The sequence below is a fragment of the Tachyglossus aculeatus genome, chromosome 25 (assembly GCF_015852505.1).
Source record: "Tachyglossus aculeatus isolate mTacAcu1 chromosome 25, mTacAcu1.pri, whole genome shotgun sequence".
NCBI lineage: Eukaryota > Metazoa > Chordata > Mammalia > Monotremata > Tachyglossidae > Tachyglossus > Tachyglossus aculeatus.
The window spans coordinates 11,374,543-11,397,277 of NC_052090.1; the positions used below are offsets into that span (position 1 = coordinate 11,374,543).

The window sequence follows — 22,735 nt, forward strand, 5'->3', positions numbered from 1 at the left end:
CTGGGCATGCTTAGTTGAAGCCACCGAGATTAACTCAATGACTTGAATGGCAACTTGTTGCAGAAACGATTATGGCATTGGCAGCACCTGACCACACCCCCTAATCCCCAAAAAAGAGAGTCTTGGAGAAACCTATGTAGAGACAAGCAATTCAGGTGAAATCAGAAGAAATAATAATAATAAATAACAGGAATTTGCTAAACACTTACTGTGTCAAGCACTGTACTAAGCACTGGGGTAGATGGGTTGGACATGGTCCCTTTCTCGCATAGGGCCCATGGTCTTAGTCCCCATTTTACAAATGAGGTAATGGACACAGAGAAGTTACATGACTTGCTAAAGGTCACATAGCAGATAGGTGGTAGAGCTGGAATTTGAACTCAGGCCCTTCCGAATCCCAGGTCTGTGCTTTAACCACTAGGCACACTGCTTCTCCAAGGCTCTGCTGCCTGCCACTAAACCAAAGACCTGCACATCTCACTACAGAAGCTGTATGGCCATGAGCTCAGGTGCATTTCTGAAGAGTGAAGATGGCTCCAAACAACACAAATAAGTGAATCTTCAGGATTTGACAGGAAAACTAATATTCTCCCAAATAAGTCTTCTATGATTAAATATGAGGTCTTGCGGAGCATAGAAAACCTTCATTTTTGCAATCGTCTTTACAATAATAATTATTTGTTAAGCCCTTATTATATGCCAAGCATTGTGCTATGTGCTGTGATAGGTACAGGATAATTAGGTCCCACATAGTACTCATAAGTATTAGGGAGGACAGGTACTGAATCCCCATTTTGCAGATAAGGGAACTGAGGGACAGATAAATTAAGTGACTTGCCCAAGGTCACACAGCAGGCAAGTTTCGGAGCCAAAATTACAACCCAGGACATCTGTATCTGACACCTAGGTCCATGCTCTTTCCACTAGGCCATGCTGCTTCTTTAAACAGACCACATGTGTTCCTTGGAAGGATGGGAAATAATTAAAAGAAAGTAAGTTTGGGTAATTTGATTTTCTTTACTAGAAAAAAATATCAAGAAAACGTGAGTTTATTTTACATTAACAAGAAGCCAGAAAAGAATATTTTGGCTTCCCATCTCAGTCTTGGCATAAAGATAATCCTGGGCATAAACCACCCATAAAAATTAAAAACTAAGCCAAATCCTCTCATTCACCAATGCACCTGAGAGGCATATTTTTACTAAATAAATAGCTTCCCTCTCCTTCAATGAGACAGACTTTCCCTGTGGCTAGCCTTGGTCATTAATGCCTCTTAGATCCCTGTAATAGCTCTGTGGAGTCCTAAAAGTTTAGAGTTTTGTTGTTTTTTACCTTTTGTATATGGTTCCAAATCCACAGTAGCAACTAAACACTTTTGCTTGTGGGAAATAAGACCTGATGTAGTCAGTTTTTCACTCTAAAAATCAGAATATCACCAAGTCCTGAAAACTCCTTTCATACCACCTTTGCCACTCTCCACATATTGGGGAAACAGAAATTAGCGTAATCCCGAAAGCTGCTTCTTGGCACAGAGGCATTCAAGGTAACTTATTTCTATGGTGAAAGGAACAGATTGGGGCTGTCGTTTGGGAAAGAAGTACACTGTGTCCCAGCTGCTCTCCCCAGACCTTCTGGGCAGAGCCTTTAATCCTGGGGTTTAAGGCTGCCGACAGTACAGAAGCAGCACAGCTGACTGCCCAATGTGGCGGGCAGCAATCAGTCTTGGTTGGAGTGCCCTCCAATGGATCCTGATTTAGAACCAACAATATCTTTTGGCCTCTGAAATAGTAATAAGCAGAGGGATTATCATTTTTGCCATAGACTTCAGGTGTTGAAAACCTGCAATGATTTTTGTTTTTTTGGGTTGTTTTTATTGGTATTTGTTGAGCACTTACTGGGGCAGATACAAGCTAATCAGGTTGGCCACAATCCATGTCCCACATGGGGATCACAGTCTTAATCCCCAGTTTGCAGATGAGGTAATACAGGCACAGAGAAGTGAAGTGACTTGCCAAGGTCACACAGCAGACAAGTGGCAGAGGTTCTTTTGACTCCCAGTCCCGAAACGATCTACTAGACCACACTGCTTCTCTATGTTCCTACTTCTGACCTGCCACATGCATCAAGGGCTCCCACGTCCATCATCCAGCTTCCCGGGCGTCAGAGGACGTGGGTTCTAGTCCCGGCTCTGCCACATAGCTGCTGTGTGACCTCGGGCAAGTCACTTAAATTCTCTGTGCCTCAGTTACCTCATCCGTAAAATGAGGATTAAGACTGTGAGCCCCATGCGGGACAGGGACTGTGTCCAAGCTGATTAGCTTGTAACTACCCCAGCACTGAGAATGGGGCTAGCACATAGTAAGCACTTAAAAATACCATAATTTTTACTACAGATTAAAGGAATGGCTGGCAGGCAAGGATCAGCAGGGGCCTAGCCCCACTCCTGAGATCCTGTCATCCAGGCTGTACACACCCCAGATCACCGGGAAAATTTGCATTCTGGCTGTCATTTATCTTTAAGAGACACGTTCTTCTATCACATTATTTTTTTACAATTTCACTGTTCTCTCATCACTTGAAGCTTTACAGCCACGGCCAGTTTGACAACTGTAAGAGCTCTCCCCAATCCACATATGGATCGCTACAGACTGGTGCCTGGTTCATTATTTCCCCATTCAGGGCCTTTTTCTAAAATGAACTTTCCAGATAATTTGGTTTACCTTGGGCTCTCAAAACCTACTGTAGCAAGGCAAACCACCACATGCCTAAGGAGGGGTTAGTATGGATCTAAACTGAAATTAGGGGAATGAGGGTCAGTATTGCTAACCCCCTTTCAGAGAACAGAGCATGAGAGCTCCAAAAGGACATGGAAGGAAGGACGGTGTTCTGGTTATCATCAATGGAATTTATTGAGCGCTTACTATGTGCAGAGTACTGTACTAAGCGTTTGGGCGAGGCCAATTCAACAGTTCACAGATAAGTTCCCCGGGCCAAAACAAGCTTATAGTCTTCTAGCCCGTTGTGGGTAGGGACTGTCTCTCTTTACTGTTGAATTGTACTTTCCAAGCATTTAGTTCAGTGCTCTGCACGCAGTAAGCCCTCAATAAATATGACTGGATGAATGAATGAGCGAAGCCCATATCTAACTGAATATTCCATTTCATTTGTTCTAATTCCACTGCCTGTGAATATTTCTACAACTGTATACCACATGAGTGTAAGCTCCTTGTGGCCAGGGAATGTGTTTTGTGCTTCTGGGGTTCTTCTTAAGGACTCACTCAGCAAGTACACTCCACTCCCTACAGGTTCAGTGAATACCATGGCTCCTATTTCTTGGGATCCCAGGAGGTGCACACATCATCACCACCACCATCACCAACAGAAGGTATTAATAGCCTAAGTGCGTGTACTGCCTACATTAAGATGTTGGGAAAATAAATTTGAAATAATGTAGAACTTGCCTTCAAGGAGCTTACAAACTATCAGTTGAGGAGGAGAAGACGTATTTAAGAATCAAAATCAGTTACTTAGGAGTGCTTTGGATTTATCCTCCCTGAGGATCTTCAAATACAGGGAAGGCAGGGAAAAAGGTGGGCTGGAGAGATACCCTTGAGCTCCTCTCCTTTTGGAATGTTTTCGTGTTAGTGTAAAACATAAGAGAAATTTATTGCCCCAATCTGCCCCTAAATATTACCTAGATTGAATATATATATATAAACAAAAATATTAATTTCATTCTTATTTGCCAATTGATATTAAACTTCTGAGCCATTTTATTCTGAGGACTATGGATACTGCATGGTTCAATTTCAACCAGATTATCTAACTAGATATGTTTGAATATATGAATGTCATTAATCATCTACAGCTATTTCACTTAGGAGAGTGCTCAGACAGCAAATTGCAATTTCATATGTTCTAACTAAAGAAATATTTTATCCAAATAATATAATCTCATTATCAAAACATTGATAATAAAATTCATGGCAGGAAGAGCACAACTGGAATATTATATAATGCATCTTTGTCAATGGTACCACTGGGAAAGAGCACTGAAAGAGGACACTATAGTGGGGGACGGCTGTAAAGTATATATTATTGTATTTTTTTTAATAAATCCCTTTGAGATTTCTTTTTCACCGAGGAGTTTCTAATTCTGTAGTACTAAGAGAAATGCTGTTTCTCAAATACATATTTGCATTCCCTCTTTCTGACCTTCCCACTAATTTTAAGAGTCAGATAAGTTTCTAACTTCCAAATGGCATCCCTTTTATTCCCATGAACAAATATGAAATGTTTCATTCCTCAGAGCCTTTCTTAAAAAAAACTAGAAACAAGTCTCACAGTAAGGAAAATTACTTTTCAGTCTTCCTTTCAGGGTCTCAACAGAGCTAAAGGATACCCAAGCAGTCACACATTTATAAAACTACTCAAAATAGGCACATTATCAAATTATGTAAATTCTCATAATAGTGTAATACGGCTTCATAATTTAAATTTCCTGATATATGTTGTTACTCAGGTCTTTGAGGTATAGAAAATCAATAAATACTGTAGTATAGGTCAAACTGATATAGTCACTAACTTGGGCCGCACATTATGTTTTCATAACTGCAGAAATACACCGACACATTACCCAATATTGTCATATGCCAAATTTAAGGCATTTTGGGGAGGAATATGAGTTATCAGGTGACCATTGTTAAACTTGTCATCCTTATGCTATTTCACAAGCTACCTCCAAGTGTGAACTACAACATTCAAGCTAATTAGAAAGAACTAAATTTCTGGAGGCAGTTATGTACTGTGAATTCTCACCTAGTTACTTCTCCATGTGTTTGCTTAATTAGGCCTTGCCAGACATGGAACAAGTCTGCTGGGCTCCAACATCATATGGGGAGTGATAGGGTGGGAAGACATTTGAACCTGCATTTAGGGAGCAGTGTGAGCACCCCTTTATCCTGTTCCCTCTGCATCCCAGGTGCATGGATTGTAGAAAGACCCCCTACTTTGGATAATTTTCCCCATTTCTATTCCAATATATTATTTTCTGTCCTGTTTGGATAGACAAATGAGGATAATTGGTCACTATCCATAATTCTACATTTTTGGAGACAGTTATTTGTCTCCATCTTCTTTTTCCAAACTGAACATGGCTCAATCTCTTAACCTTTTCTCAGAGGTCTTATTTTCCACACCTTTAATCATTGTTGTCATTATCCTCTGAGCTCTCTGTCCCGTTTCACTTTGCCTGTGTGAGTAGTGATAGCCACCAACAAATAAATAACCTATAAACTATGCAGTTTTTAAAGTGATGTATTTCACCTTTGGCTAGTTAGCTTTTGTCTACACCGAGCTACTAGGTATATTTTGCATGTTAATTTGGCATCAGTAAATAAAAACGACATTCAAACATTAGTCAGAGGTCATGGGTTCGAATCCTGACTCCTCCACTTGTCAGCTGTGTGACCTTGGGCAAGGCAATTAACTTCTCTGTGCCTCAGTTACCTCGTCTGTAAAATGGGGATTAAGACTGTGAGCCCCATGTGGGACAACCTGTTCACCTTGTATACCCCCCAGTGCTTAGAACAGTGCTTTGCACGTAGTAAGTGCTTAACAAATACTGTTTTTATTATTATTATTATTATTATTATTATTATTATTATTAGTCCAGCTAATTCTTCGTAAGCATTTTTTATAGCATTTTACATTTTATGAAGTGTTTTATAATCATAAACGCTAACTTTATTTCAGAATAATCTAGAGAGGCAGTTCAGTATTCAACACAAAGGACCTCAGATCTCATCACAGATTTTATATAATTAAGTCTTCTCATTGCTCAAAGGTTGACCAGAAGTTAGTAGAATTCCCAGGGGCAAAACAAATCAAAAACAAAACAAAACAAAAAACAGGTCAACTAAGTAACATTTCTGGTGTCCTTCCACCCTTGGGTTTATAGCAGCATGGCCTAGTGGATAGAGCCCGGGCCTGGGAATCAGAAGGATCTGGTTTCTAATTCCAGCTCCACGCTTGTCTGTTGTGTGGCCTTGGGCAAGCACTTCACTTCTCTGGGTCCCAGTTCCCTCATTCTAGACTGTGAGCCCATTGTGGGCAGTGATTGTCTCTATCTGTTGCTGAATTGTACTTCCCAAGAGCTCAGTACATTGCTCTGCACAGTAAGCGCTAAATAAATAGGAATGAATGAATCTGTAAAATGGGATTAAGACTGAGAGCCCTATGCAAGACAGGGACCGTATCCAATTGACCAACCAACCAACCAACAGTATCCGATTGGTTTGTATCTACCCCAGCGCTTAGAAGAGTGCCTGGCAAATAGTAAGTGCTTAACACATACCACAATTGGACTGCTGAAACTCTGAAGGGGAAGCCAGAAACCCAACCCACAGAGGAATGAGCCTGCACCCCAGAGTCCATATATGACTGATTAACTGATTGCTGAAAACCTCATGGTTATTACAATATCCTCAGGCAGATCGCAAGGTGTCTTCGACTGAATTGGGATCGCAACACCTGGGAGGATTTCATAAGCCGACTGCGTTTTTGCCACGCTATGAACTGTACCAAGCAACCGATGCTTTTCTTCTTGGGGTATGATGAAAAGAAAAATGGTAGGTCATATAAATGCTCCTGGAAAGACTGCCTAATTTCTGGCCCACAACTGACAACAAAGAGGTTAAGCAATTGACTCATTAATTCACAGCGCATCACTTGCTCAGCTAGAGCAAAAACTTGGAAATCCTGCACTTCCAATTATTGAAATTCTAGGGGAAATCCTTCGAATAGGAGTCTTAATGCCATTCAAACTAAAGCCAGACTATGGTCATGGAACCACAATGCAAATATGGGCAAGTCTGGGGTTCTCTATAGGATAAAGGCAGGGAAATCTAGGCATTTTTCCACTCTACAAAATGAGTTGGCAGGAAGAGTTCCAGGCCTTTCGGAGCAAGGAAATTACATCATATTTGGACAGCAAGATCTCGGTAATAGCAAAAAATAAGGCATTGAGTTTTATGATCAAACCATGAACTGCACCAAGGAAAGTAAGAACAACATTGTATTGTAAATGCAAATAGTCCACTGAATTATGAAAACAAGATAGGGGGAACCCTAGGAGTTACTAGAACAGATGAAAATTCATCCTAGGGACTCTCTCCTACAGCGAAAGTTAATCTACATAAATACCAAGTATTGGCTCAGCCCTTCAGGCTCCACCTGAAATACTGCCAGAGGGGAGACTGTATGCTTGTTGTGGGCAAGAAAACTCTGTGCTACTGTCCTCTCCCAAGCACATAAAGTACTCTACACATAGTAAGCACTCAATCAATGTCACTGATTGGTGATTGAAAATTGGAAAAAGAGGGTGGGGCTAGTTCACTATGGAGAAGAAGTCTTGTGGTTATTTTTAAGTTAGAAAATTGAAGCTGAATGACCCTTGGGCTAGGTCCCTTGGAAAAGGATACTTGAAGCTAGGATCAGGAGGCAAGCATCCCTAGGGACCCAGGCTCCCTCCCCAGAATGGGGAAAAGCTATCATGTGGATCAGGAGCAGCAATTCATTCTGGCTTCTGGAAATTCTGAGGGAAGGATCCAGAAGGGGTGGAGCTGAAAATGGGGTTCCCCAAGAGAGTCTGTGGGGAACGGATTAGATTAACTTGCACTGGGACATTTTCAGGGAGGTAGAAAGGATCTTTGGGGGACTGGAAAGTTATCCCTTGAGGGGAATGTATTAGAGAGAAAGGAAAGGTCATCTGGGTCAGAGTTCTTTTAGCTTGGTTACTAAATTTATTTGGCAAAGTTGTTTCTATTAAAAACCAGATGCTTCCGTATCTGCATTTGGGAATTGGTTCAGTCACCCCTGGTTGCCAGAGGGACATGTTTGCTGGGGAAACTGGAGGGGTGAGGGGAGGGGCACAGGACAAGATAAGATTCCTCTGGCTTTCCAACCTCAAGAGGGAGGACGGCTGGCTCAACCCCAAAAGATCCCACACTTGGTCAGTCCCACTCCTCCCAGTGGGATGGGCCTCTGGTAAGCTGCCCCCACGGAGCAGTGTGGGAGGAAGGTAGTGGTTGGCAAGAGTGCTGATGACTCTCCAAAATCCTCCTCATTAGGAGGGACAAAATCCTCTGGGACCACACAGACAGGAAATTTAGGTATGCAATGTGTCCCATCAAATGCACAGGGATTAAGACTGCTGAAGTCACAACTACTCCCTAGGCTAGCCAGAAGCAGCAAGCAAGAATGGCCTTGTTGTGTTCCTTAAATTGTGAAACTCCTGTTACATTAGCCCAGATTTGAAACGTTAGGATATGGCATTAAATCTATGTCTTTTCCCAAATGCCCTCCTGGGATGAATTCAAGCCAGCTAGGATCTTTCTTATGTTTTCTTACCAAACAGTCAGACACAACTCCAGTGGAAAAAAAGGACAAGACCAATTTCACTCTTCCAATTATTCCTACAGTAACCAGTTTAAATTAGAAAGATAATAAAATGGATTCAAACCAGAAAAAGAGGGAAAAACGAATTCATCTTAGTTAACTTTGGAGAAAACCTTTATAATTGACTTTTGGATTATAATATTGAGAAAGCCAAAATAGGAAAGATGAAAGTTTAGTTTCAATTTTAATTCTCAAATTCCAAATCAGGTGGATATCCTCTGTAATTTATTAAACAAAACTGAAGAAGATCATGTTAAAAAAAAAACGTGGAAAACAGTGTATTTGGCCAGGCCCTCCCTCAAGCCATAAGGTTATCCGCATACTTACAATAACCATAGCAGTAGCTGCATCCCTCAGGCAAAACTGCCTATATGTCTGACAGTATCTGGGTGGTTGACATGTACGGGCTGAAATAGTTTGCCCTAGAGCCAATGATAAGATTAAGTTCAGCCAATTTGGAATTTGCCATGCACTGGCAAAGCCTTATGTAAATCCACCGTAAGAAAAAATAATTCATGAATATAATGGAGCCTAACAAATTACATATACATTTTTTTTCTTAGAGTGGATTTATGGGGTGTGTTCATGTGTGCGTGTGCACACATGCATGCACCCCAAAAATGTTAGGTTTCATATAAATCTGTTAGGATTCATTTTATAGCAAATAATTACTTCACCTTGCCAATTTAACAAAGTTCCATTTAGATTAATCACTTTCATTCAATACAAAGATTCCGTTAAGGCTACTGGTGGTAAAATAATTGGGACCCCAGAGGGGAAAAGAAAGGACTTACATAATTAATAAAAGGATGTGGCTTCTGAATGGAATCTCTTGCCTTCTAATTCTTCAAATTATGCAATTATGACAAATGTGTCTCAATCTGGCTACCTATATGCAATATTGTTTTCATCCACAACTCCACTGTACCTTTTCCTTAATCCATATAATTCAAGTTTCAGTGAAAGGCTGTAGGACTCTACCATCTTACAGTGAATCTCTTTAAATTTAATGTATGGTTGCTGCTTAACATATAAACATCCTGGATGAAATCAAATGGAAATCTGTTCATATGGATAAAATTTGCATTTCATAATCCACTCAGAGGAACACTACAGATCCAGATCTGTTCATTCCTATACGTATATTTTAAAGGACTATCTTCACAAAAATTGGATGAATGTCTCCAAAAGTAAGTTCATCAAGGGCAGAGAAGTCTTTTGCTTCTGTTTTACTTCCCCAAGTGCACAGAGCAGTTCACTGAACTTGCCCAATAAAAAGAGTAACTACTATCTCCCATATAGTACAGAACATGGAGGTTTTGCAAGCTGAGAGTTGTGATTTTTGTATCTGTAGCTAAAGAATACCTCAGAGAAAGCCTCTATCTTCACTTCTGGAAATTGTCAAGTCTCCTTACCTTGCTTCCATTCTCTCTTGCTTCTCGTTCCATTTTGAGGTCAGAAATTAAAAGGTTCTTATATTTGCTTTTTCCATTACTGCTGTGATCTTCTATTCTGTATTCTGAGGTCAGCTGAGCAGAGAAGGGGCTATCGCTCAAGTTCAGAGGTTGCTCATCCTGCTCTAGATTTGTTTTGCCGTTACTGTTGGAGTCGGCCATCTCCCTGCAGTGTATTCCCCCAGAAGCACTGGAACTATGTCCCACCGTCTCATTGCCATTAAAGCTCTCTGCAGCGGAATCATCTATGGGAAATATAAAACAAAACATGGTTTTATCCCCAACTCTGGAAAGAATCAAAGCAGACATGTCGTCCTCTTAGGTTAGGCTGACCATATCATTTCTGTGCAAAACATCAAACAATGGAATTCACTGAGTGTTCACTATGTGCGGCGCACTCTATCAAGTGCTTGAAAGAGTACGATATAAAAGGGTATGTATAGATGGATGGTTCCTGCCCATAAGGAGCTTACAGGCTAGAGGGACAGACAGACATTAAAATAAATTACCGACAGACACGCACTTCCATTGCACTGGGGGAGGCTACCAGTTTTGCCAAGTGGAATCGCCAGGAACCCCTTCCCATCTTGATCCAGACTCACCACCCAAGACAGGCCCTGTGCTCGCTGGCCCACGAGGAATTTAAGCAGTGTCCGCACGCAACCTAAGTACCCTGCAATTCCCCTTCACCATCGGACTTGTTGGACTCTGTACTTTCACATTATTTTGTACATGTTTATTTCATCAGTCTTACCGTGTCCAGCTCCAAACCCTTCCCCATTTTATTTTTAAATTGGGAAACCCTGGAGGGCCAGGGACTGTGTCTGAGTCTCAACTTGTGCAACTTTTCCCAGCACTTAGGACAGTGCTCTGCGCACAGTGTTTAATAAATACTAGTACTACTACTACCACTTCTGTGGAAGCCAGATGGGAGGGTGGGTAACTGCAAATAAAGGGACAGGTCCCTCAAATTCAGGGATATGCGTCATACCTCTTAGAATAACGGTGGCACCTAAACTGCATATGTATTGAGGATGCTCCAGCACCAGCTTGAAAGCCCAAGTTTTAAGAAGTGTGCAAGAAAGCTTGGGAGTAAGCTCAAAATAGAGTGCTTAATACTTAATATTTAACTAATTGAATTTTAGAATTAAATATAGAATCAGAAAAGATTTTGTATAAGACGACATCTAAAAGCTTAACACCGTAAACTCCCATGAGAAAGTGACTCCTGTATTTTAACAAAGTGAGATCTTAGCAGTGAGGCTCAATAATTTTACAGGTAGTTACTGGTGCTTTGGCTAACTGCTGGCTTTAACATAAGCATACTTGATGCTTTTAAACAAATAAGTTAAAAAGATTACACAAACCCTTTAATCCTTGTCTTAATGTGAAATGTAAGAACTGCAATAAATTTTAAAACAAAACTGAAATTAACATATGTATAAATCAATTTCCACTAAATTAGAAAATTAATCTATACATTTGAGTCTTCTTTAGCACAGATAAAAATTACTGCCTTCTACACTTTAAAATAGAGAAATGCAGTGAACCTAATTTGCCTGCACAATATAAATAGTAAAGAGGAAAAGTACTGCAGAGCTGGTATTTCTTTCCAGTTATTACCAAGGAAACAAAATTCAACATCTTAACATAATTCAGGTCCTGGGTAAATGTATTTTGTGATAAAGGAATAAAAGTTTTAATTCCCTGTACTGTACTACATATATTGAATATGCATATTTATGTATAGATATAGGTTTATGCATATATACATACATATATAAGATCTGTCACCAAGGCTAGCATTTGCACATTAAATATAAACAAATCGAATATGTCTGCATTAATATTAGCCCGATTTTAATGTCAGCACATGCAAAATGAAAAATAAATTTAAAACTTTCAAGGACTGGTTCTTTATAACCATCTTAATGGTTTGATATTCTTCCTTTAAAGGTTGTAGTCAAGATACTTTTTATAATTCTAAAAACCACATTCTCTCCCTCTAGCTTTTCATAAATAACTCCCTGGCATTTTTCAATTATTTAAAATGAAATCTGATTCCTTACCCATCAGTATTTCTTCTTTGCAGGGCTTGACAGAAAGTTATGTCTGTATTTGTAGGACTGACACTGGGGCTTCCAAAGGCACAGAAGGGGGAACCTGTATCAGCCCACAGGCCCCGGTAATTAGAGTCAAGTCCTCAGTATTTGTCTCCCAGGGGAAATGAGCACCTGGAGCTTTGAAAAATAAGAATGTGTCTTGGGCCCTTGGCAACAGGGAAGCAAGTGGAATGTGATGACAGCAAAATGTGTGGAATCTGGTGACATGGGGGGCAGTTGTGAAAAGAAAGGCTGGGGTTTTATTTTGCCTTGTGCTTCCTCTAGACAACAAAGGACTGGATGCTGGGTTCATGGGGGGAAACCTTCAAAGTTGGCTAAAAGTGAGGTGTTGGCTTTACCTGACTTGTAAGCATTTGCCTCTGTTTCCTTTATATTCCTCATTTACTTCATGGGCTTCCAAGGACCACTGTGACATTTGTTTACTGATTTCAGTGCTTTGCACATAGGAAGGCTTAACAAATGCCATCATTATCATTATTAGCATTATTTGTTTTGATGTCTTTGCCAGTGCTTTGGATTCCCAATTATATCTTCACTGGAGCAGTGCTCAAAAATGAGTACCTAATTCATTCATTCATTCAATCGCATTTATTGAGCGCTTACTGTGTGCAGAGCACTGTACTAGGCGCTTGGGAAGTACAAGTTGGCAACATATAGAGACGGTCCCTACCCAACAGCGGGCCTAATATTTTGTTAAAACCCTTCATCTCAACCATTTTTCACTTGTCAGTCGATCACATTATTAGTGTTTACTGTGTACAGAGCACTGTAATAATAATTATCATTATTATTATTATTATTATGGCATTTGTTAAGCGCTTACTATGTGCCAAGCACTGTTCTAAGCACTGGGGTAGGTACAAGCTCAACAGAGTGAACACAGTCCCTGTCCCACATGGCGCTCACAGTCTTAATCCCCATTTTACAGATGAAGTAACTGAGGCACAGAGAAGTTAAGTGACTTGTCCAAGGTCACACAGCAGACAAGTGGTGGAGCCAGGATTAGAACCCATGAACTTCTGGCTTCCAGGCCCATTTTCTATACAGTCCACCATGCTGCTTGGTAGGGTACAATATAATAATATAACTGACAAATTCCCTGCCCATAACTTGTCTGCTGGGTGACCCTAGGCAAGTCACTTCACTTGTCTGTTACCTCATCTGTAAAATGGGAATTAAGACTCTAATCCCCAGATGGGACATGGACTGTGTCCACCCTAATTAGCTTGTACCTACCCAAGTGCTCAGTGCTGTGCCCAGCACATAGGTGCAGTGTGACTCAGTGGAAAGAGCACGGGCTTTGGAGTCAGAGGTCACGGGTTCAAATCCTGCCTCCGCCAATTGTCAGCTGTGTGACTTTGGGAAAGTCACTTAACTTCTCTGTGCCTCAGTTACCTCATCTGTAAAATGGGGATGAAGACTGTGAGCCCCCCGTGGGACAACCTGATCACCATGTAACCTCCACAGTGCTTAGAACAGTGCTTTGCACATAGTAAGCGCTTAATAAATGCTATAAAAAATACCATAAAAAAGTCATCTGACAATTAACTTCTCTGGATCCCGGTTTACTCTTATGTACAATGGGGATATCAGTACCTGCTTCTCCCTCATAGGGATTTGGGAGATATCATGGGCTAATTGTGGTAGTTCTTAAGTGCTTAAGTGCTTATTTATTTTACTTGTTCATAGCTATTCTATTTATTTTATTTTGTTAGTATGTTTGGTTTTGTTCTCTGTCTCCCCCTTTTAGACTGTGAGCCCACTGTTGGGTAGGGACTGTCTCTATATGTTGCCAATTTGTACTTCCCAAGCGCTTAGTACAGTGCTCTGCACATAGTAAGTGCTCAATAAATATGATTGATGATGCCGGGCACTGTACTAAGCTCTGTGGTGGATAAGCAGCTAATTTGGACATAGTTCCTTTCCCACAGTCCTAATCCCCATTTTAAAGATGAGGCAACTGAAGCCCTGAGAAGCGACGTGACTTGCCCAAGCTCACACAGCAGACAAGTGTCTGGTCTGGCCTCTGGAATAAAACACAGGTCCTTCTGACGTCCAGGCCCCTGTTCTCTCCTCTAGGCCATGAAAGCACACTGGAAAAATGAAAGTTACAGAAAAACAGCAAATTAAGAGTAGGATAGAAAATGGGCAGGAAGAAGCAGTTATGGGAGTCACAAGGAAGGAATGAGAGTTGGGACCTGGGGAGAAGCCCTGGTCAGGGAAGTGAGAAAGTCATCCGAATGGCAACAAGAGATGCTGCAGTTGTGGAAAAAGATCTCTAGACACAATCTTCTAGACTGTGACCCGCTGCTGGGTAGGGACCGTCTCTATATGTTGCCAACTTGTACTCCCCAAGCGCTTAGTACAGTGCTCTGCACACAGTAAGCGCTCAATAAATATGATTGAATGAATCAATCAACGGCATTTATTGCACGCCTCCTGGTTGCAGAACACTATGCTAAGCATTTGTGAGAGACCAAAAGAATTGATCGTGATCCTTCAATCAATCAAGAGTATTTACTGAGTGCTTACTCTGCGCACTGTACTAAGCACTTAGGAGGTTCAATAGAGTTAGTACACAAGATCCCTGCCCTCGGGAAGTTTACAATCCAGTGGGAGAGACAGAAACTAAAATAAATTAAGGGGGGGGGGGGTGGAAGAAGGGAAATGGGATATGCACATGAGTTACTGCTTAAGTAATATATGGTATGTAAGATATGTATAAAAGAGCTATGGGAAGTTGTGAGTACTTAGGTGGCACAGAAGTGCTGAACAGACCATGGGGGGCGGGGGATATAAAGTAGGGAGATTAGAAATTAATCAGAAATGGATTCCTGGAAGAGATGTGATTTCACAAGGGCTTTGAAAAGGGGGAGAGCTGTGGTCCTTTGGGCCCAGCAAGAGAAAAGGAGGGAAGCCTCAATTACAGTGGAAAGGAGACAGGGTCAATCAAATCAATGGCATTTATTGACTGTCTACTGGGTACAAAGCATTATACTAAACTCTTAGGAGAATATAAAAGAAGAAAACACACATTCCCTGCCCACAAAAAGCCAGCAAGCTAACAGGTTGGGAACACCCAAATTGCAGCCCATACGACTGATTTTCCCTTACATGTGGTGGGTGTGTTTTCGGAAAGGGATTTCCTGGTCGCGGCTACTACTGAGCAAATCTCTAAGCCTCCAAGTTCGGAGTTCATGCGTTCAATCGTATTTATTAAGCACTTTCTGTGTGCAGGGTACTGTACTAAGTGCTTGGGAAAGTACAACAATAAAGAGTGACAATCCCTGCCCACAACGAGCTCACAGTCCAGTTGCGCAGGAGGATGGCATCTCCTGAAAAAATGTCATTAGGGCCAATGGGAGCCATGTCGACAAGGGGATTTTTTTTTTAAACTACCATCCCTGCCCCGGGGTAGCTGGGGCTATCCTAGCAGCACATCTTACTAATCGCTACGGCAATAGGCTGACCATTTGCCAGAGAGAGTGAGGTCAACCATGCAGTCCCCTGGACAGCTGGCGGCAACAGGGAAGAAGGAGGATGAGGGGATAGTTGAAGCTCCCCTCCCCTCCCTTGGCAGCTGGCTCCTGTGGCCGAGGCTGGCTCCGTGGGCCTCAGGGACCCTTCCGCAAGCAGCTCTCTGCTCCTCGTCCTGGAAATCCGGGAGAGCCGCGGTAACACATGGGCTCACTCAGCCTGGAGCCCGGAGTCACAGCACTCGACAGACGTGGGGGAGGGACAGCCTCCCTCCAGCTCTCTCCTGCTATTGCTAGGCCTGTTATCAAGGTCAAGGGCAAAATCAACTGGGCAAATGCGGGGAGGGGAGAAGGAAAGGGATCTGTCATCTGTGGTTCTTTTGGTCTCCGAGTCTCCCTCGGTTGGGCTTTCTCTTCGGGGCGCTCATATTTTTTGTCTCTTCTAATTCTGTCTCTCACAGGTCTCTTCCATTCCAACCTTTGTCTTCGTGATATCTGGGTCTCTGCCCCCACCCCCAGTGAAAACCTTGTCCATCTACATCACGGGCGCCAGAAAACAGGGATAATTATTTTCACCAGTTTCATTTCCTTTTGTTCTGCACCGGAATAGTACGTCAGATTGCCAATTATTTTACAAAGAACTGATTAGTGATTTGCAGCTTTTGGCAAGTGCGGCCTGTGTAAAAACATAAAGGAGGAATGAGCGACAGTCAGGAGGACTACTGCCACTTGCCATACTGGCTTTGTTCAGGGCAGCATTGATGGCAGATTTTACTATGGAATCCAGTGAGCCCACTGTTGGGTAGGGACCGTCTATATATGTTGCCAACTTGTACTTCCCAAGCGCTTAGTACAGAGCTCTGCACACAGTAAGAGCTCAATAAATACGACTGAATGAATGAATGAATTAGCAGCATTAGGCAATCTGTTTTTCAATTCTTCAAAATGAGTTGTCCTATTGTATATTACTTGCTAAATGTCTCTGAACAAAATGCTATTGTAAGCTCTTTGGTGGCAGCGATCATGTCTTCTTCCTCTATTGTACTCCCCCAAGCATATAGTATGTGACCTGAACAGTGTAGGTATTCAATCAATATTACTGATTACAAAACTATTAGCTACATGCATATCTTTAAGCGAATAGACTTAATAATAGTAATTGTGGTATTTGATAAGAGCTTACTATGTGCCAAGCACTGGGTAGATACATGGTAATCAGGTTGTCCCACTGGGGCTCACAGTCTTAATCTCCATTTTGCAGATGAGGTAATTGAGGCACAGAGAAGTGAGGTGGCTTGCCCAAGGTCACACAGCAGACAAGCGGTGGAGCTGGGATTAGAATCCATGTCTTCAACGCCTTGATCTGTATGCAGAAGTCAACTTAGCTCTAGACTGTAAGCTCACTGAGGGCAGGGAACATGTCTACCAACTCTGTTTTACGGTACTCTCCCAAGTGCTAAATTCAGTGCACTTAAGTCCATATCTATAATTTTATTTATTTGTATTGATGTCTGTCCGTCCCCCCCCCCACCCCGGCCCACCAAACTGTAAACTCGTTGCAGGCAGGGAATGCCACTGTTTATTGTTGTGTTGTACTTTCCCAAGCGCTTAGTACAGTGCTCTCACACAGTAAGCACTCAATAAGTACTACTGAATGAATGAATGCTCTGAACAAAGTAAATGCTCAATAAATACATTGACTGATTGATGCTTGTAAAGAGAATACTCCTACAACAAGGAGTGCCTGCATTTTCCATTTCCAAGGGGTATTTAAAGGACAGCACTGGGCTCTCTCCTACTGCAGAGAGCCCTTTCTCCCCCTTTTAGACTGTGAGCCCACTGTTGGGTAGGGACTGTATATGTTGCCAACCTGTACTTCCAAAGCACTTAGTACAGTGCTCTGCACAAAGTAAGCGCTCAATAAATACGATTGATTGATTGCAGAGAAACAAAGGCACAGTTGCCTGCTAGGGTGGCCAGGCTTCCAGTTTTATAGTAAACAGTTCATTCTTCAGCTGGCCCTGCCCATGTCTGGTAACAATACAGGACTGGACACATTTGGGTCCAAACCTTCTCTGCCATGGACGCCGCTGGTGAGTTCCCTACAAATCTTTGTGCCACGAAGAATGACGTACCTGAGTGGGGACATTCAAAGGCTCAGGGGCAAGAGAAGGGGCTAAAGGTCACTCTGGAGAAACATTCTAGGACTGCACAAGTGGTGTACTTCTGCCAAATGGCAGCTGTGACATCACCACACTAGGCAGCGTGCCTGGCCTAATTTGCGAGAAGTCACGGAGTCTCTGGAGATAACGAGATCCGCTGTGCCTGAGTCCTGTGTCAGCAGACAAGTCAGAAGCCTTGCCCCAATAGGGTAGGGACCGTCTCTATATGTTGCTGACTTGTACTTCCCAAGTGCTTAGTACAGTGCTCTGCACATAGTAAGTGCTCAATAAATACGATTGAATGAATGAATGAATGAACAACTGAAGATGGACAAACCTCTTGCCACTACTGTGCCCAGTCATGGCAAGAGAATCTGGAGTGGGATGGGGTGAAGATCTGTGCAAGCACGGCGACAGGCTCCTCTTATTCCACGACAAGGCAGATGCTCATCTGTGAAATCGGGATTCAAGCCCTGTTCTCCCTCCCTGCTTAGACCATGAGCCCCACCTGGGACAGACTGTGTCCAATCTGACGTATTGCATCTGCCTCAGCACTTAGTATAGTGCTTGGCACATAATAAGCATTTAAATACAATTATTATTGTTATTATTTTTTACACCAGGCTGCCCATGACTCCATGTGCTTCCTCCTATCTTGCTATTTGTTTTTTCTAGGCGCATCTTTTCACCCCCTTTAAACAGGGAATGAAGGAAACTACCCCTTGGGAATCTACACATGTTTTTAAGAAGAAAGATGCCATGCTTAAATAGATTGGGAATGAATAAAATGGTGTCAGCAGAGGCAGAGAAACAAACCATGGCTAAACAAAATAACCACACAAACCACAGCTAAAACAAATCTTGTTCCGAGGATGTTTAGCAGAGACCACGTTCTAACGCTTCCTAAAAGAGCAACAAAAACTCCCATTGTCCAGTGTGAATGGAACTTTCCAGGAAACTAGTTTTAATCGTGATTCCGATGGGTCTGTTGCAATGCATGGATGATATGGTGCAGGACTCATTATGGTCTTGCTGATTTGGACGGCAGGAGGGCACCACGGCTGAAGTGATACTGGCAGTGGCATGGTAGATAGTTCAGGGAATGAAAAGGAGGAGAAAGTGGAAGCTCTTCTTCACTGTGATTGCCAGTGATTCTTAATGACCCATAACACTGACTCCAGTTTCTGGACTGGCTAAAATTAGGTATTTCTGGCCAGGAACAGAGTCCCAAGAATGGCTATAGGACAAATGAATTCAACAGAGAAGCAGCGTGCCCTAGTGGAAAGTGCGCAGGCCTGGGTGTCAGAAGGACAGCGTGGCTCAGTGGAAACAGCACAGGCTTTGGAGTCACAGGTCAGGGGTTCAAATTCCACCTCCGCCACTTGTCAGCTGTGTGACTTTGGGCAAGTCACTTCACTTCTCTGTGCCTCAGTTACCTCATCTGTAAAATGGGGATTAAGATTGTGAGCCCCACATGGGACAACAATCTTAATCCCCACTTTACCTTGTACCCTTCTAGCCTCCTTGCATCACCTTGTATCCTCCCCAGCACTTAGAACAGTGCTTTGAACATAGTAAGCACTTAATAAATGTCATTATTATTATTATTATTATTATTATGGGTTCTAATTCCAGCTCTGCTAATTGCTTGCTGTGTGACAGTGGACATGTCACTTAACTTCCCTTTACCTCCGATTCCTCTACTGTAGAATGAAACCTGTTCTCCCTCTTAGACTGTGAGCCCCACACTTGGGGCAGGGATTGTTATCTGACCTAATGAACTTGTACCTACCCAGTGTTTAGGAGAGTGTTTGACAGGTAGTAAGCGTTTAACAGATTGCATAAAAAAACAGAGCCTCCATCCTCTACCTGAGCAGAAGAGAAGTGGTAGCCTTGAGGGCCAGCACACTGCTGCTTGCACCCCATTGGTGATAGCCTCTCCTCCTTCCTCTCCCACTTTTCCCCATATCTCCTTTCTCCCCTTTTCCTTTTCTTTTTACCTTCTCTCTGTGATTCCTTTGACCCCCGCCCTCTATTTCTGCACCACTTTTGCCCCCTGCCCTCCTCATCCCTACTTCCCACCTCCACCACTGCTTTCAGCTTGTTGTCCCCAGATATTCGGTCGCCTTTCTTTTATTTCCCAATTGAACTTTTGTCCAATGGAGGGAGCGTGCAGAGCCATGAGCACTACTACTTGATTTCTCTGTTTCCATCCTCTTTCCATTTTGATATTTTTTTCTTATTTTAGTGGGGGGGGGGGGGGGGGGGGACGTGTGTGTGTGTGTGTGTGTGTGTGTGTGTGTGTTGGAGGCAGCAGGGAGGGTGGCAGCTAAAGGGGGAGGAGCTCAAGACATGGAATCACCAAGCTCAATCCTAAACCTGAATGCTTTAAGTTCTGCTGAGAAGAGAATTACATTTTCAACATTTGATGCCTCTAAAAGAGAATTTTACATTTATGAGACTTGGGATGATTGACCTCGTGCTAAAACATAGCAACAAAATATTCCTTTTGGAGAAAGAAGAAAGTTTCTGCTGCTCCACCAGCTCTCTGAATGCCTGAGGCCATAGCCAATCCATAAGGTCTTCGGGGCCTTAGGTACCACTCCGGGGTCTTGGGGGGGCATCGCTAGCCTCTGGCAATTAGCCAGAGCAACAGTTCAGCTTTTTTCACTCTCCCTGCCACAAAAAGAGTTGGGGTGAGTAGTGAGGGTAAGTCACCTTCAGCTCTTCAGGGAACACTAATGAGCAAACAGATTAGGAGCAAACAGAAATCATTCCAGGGGCCCACTTAAGGCAGTGGGTGTGAAGGGAAGTCACCTAGCCGCCTTTGAAGATGCCCTTGGGAAGAGAGGAACGAACAGCCTAGTTCAGAGAGACACGGAGAGTGGGAATTGAAGGCTGCTAAGCAACCGCTGCCAGCCCCCACTGATTCCTCTACTCCCCATCCTCCAATACCACAAAGTTTGAAACATAAAAGAGAAGAAGGGAAAATGAAGATGCAAGGATTGATGTGGTCATGAGAAAGGGAAAAAAATCACAAAGCTTGAGGGAGAGACTAGGAACTTAAGGTTGAAAACAGTATAATTTTCACATCATTATAAAAATACTAGTTAAGGATTTGGAAATCTTAAAAAAAGACTTGCGGCAACCACATAAACAATACCCCTGTTCAGTATAAACACGTAAAGTCGCTCATTACACCATGAAAGATCCCCTCTCAAACCCATTTATTAAAATGAATAATGCCATGTTAATTTAATTTGCTATTCCAGATGCTATATTGAGCTTCTGGACATTTCTCACTCCTGGACATTAAAAGGAGTGTTTCAAGCTACAGCCACAAAGAAAATAACATGTTCTCTTATGGGTCAGCAATCTTTCAAGGACCTCACTATCCTAAATGAATATGTATCATCACCACCTTATGGGATGGAACCAGGTCTTTCCCCCTGCCCCTTCCATCCCAAATCTTCTCCTGAGTCCACTGGACCGCCACAAGTTGGGGAATGTGAAGTAACCCAACTGCTAAGGAAGTCCCCAAAGTGGACATGTTTTGATCTAAAACAGGTGTCTACAGGCCTGACCCAAACCCAAACAATGGACCTGGATTTCCCCAAACCTTTTAAAGGCAGATAGGCTGGCTCAGGTTTCTAATGTTTGTGCCAGTACCACACTGGAGTTGTTTTGAGCTGCCCCAGGAAGTGGTCAAAAAACCTTGGACTTATGATCTCATTTCACCAGAGATCAAAAGAACCAAGCTAATCATATCGGGGTCACCTCTGTGCTCAATATCTTTGGGATTTTTTTTATGTCATCATAAACTTCACTGGAAACTCTAAACCAAAGACATAAAATACTGATTGATGATTACATGCATGATCCTTGTTTGTCTAGGGATAGAGTCTACATTCCAAGGAAACTAGGCAGTCAAAGTTTATTCAATCTTGGGAACCCCTTAGAGAAGAAGAAAAGGCCAAAGTAACTATTTCTTCATTTTAAAAATTACTTCTTCAGGCTATAGTACATATTTCAAAAGAATGTTGACTTACATGTGGAATGTTAAGAATGAGTAGTGGCATTAACTTTGAGATGAGGCTACACCCACATATTTTGTGTTTAAAAGTATTGGACATGTAATGTTTGACAATGCCAGCTTCAAAGTAACAGTAGCAGCCTAATGATCTGAAAGGCAGCGGAGAAGGAAAAAAGGCCTTTGGATAAATTGTGTTTGGAGTTTTCAGTATTTTAAATTAAGGCCATCTCAACGTTTGGGAAAGACATTCGCTTCTTTTGAAAATAAACCAGTTCTCAACTTAACAAGGTTGGACTAAATATCGGATACATTCATGCTTCCAGACCATTCATTTTTAGTCACCCAAATATTGTTTTCTTGGACGTAGTTGTTCTGTTTTTCAACGGCAGTATCCAAAAGATGTGGCTGAGAAAGGACACTAAACGTCAGCCTCTACCATTGACTTAGGCATACAAGATGGGAAGTTGTATTGTAGCCATTGTCATCAAAGTACATAGTTTGTCTCAAAGATTCAGAATGAGGCTCTGGCTATCTTCACTTCACCTGTGATGGATAAAACATTTGGAATACGGGTGTTCTGGAGGCAACCAGAATATTCTTTGGGCTTTTAAACACCAGAGATTGCAAGTTGGCAGAGAGGAACCCCTCACTCTCAGAACTACACCTATTGATAATGATCATATAATTGAGAAACCTGGCCCTTCTGAGGAATAAAAACTATTCCAAGATAATACCAGTCCTGATTCTCTTTCCCAAACAGCAAAGCACTTCCTCCTCGCCCTCTCTCATGGTGCCGGTCAGTCAATCAATGATTCATATTTATTGAGAGCTTACTGTATGCAGAGCGCTGTACTAAACTCTTGGGACCATAAGGCTCGTTACGTGTCGGGAACCTTCTCAGATAATTCTGTTGTACTCTCCCAAGCACTTAGTACAGTACCGTGCATGTAGCGTTCAGTAAATACAATTAATTGATTGGGAGAGCACAATGTGGGCGATGAAGGAAACAGATGAACAATCCAGTAGTTTG

General features: G+C 42.3%; 1 protein-coding gene across 7 annotated transcripts in view; it reads right to left on the bottom strand.

The window, feature by feature from the left end:
* NOL4 (nucleolar protein 4) overlaps positions 1-22,735 on the bottom strand; it is a 252,054-nt gene that overhangs the window by 83,226 nt on the left and 146,093 nt on the right. For all 7 annotated transcript variants that reach the window (XM_038766654.1, XM_038766647.1, XM_038766653.1 and 4 more), the window contains one exon: positions 9,873-10,156. In XM_038766654.1, the coding sequence (XP_038622582.1) occupies positions 9,873-10,156 (284 nt within the window). The remainder of the gene's footprint in view (positions 1-9,872; positions 10,157-22,735) is intronic.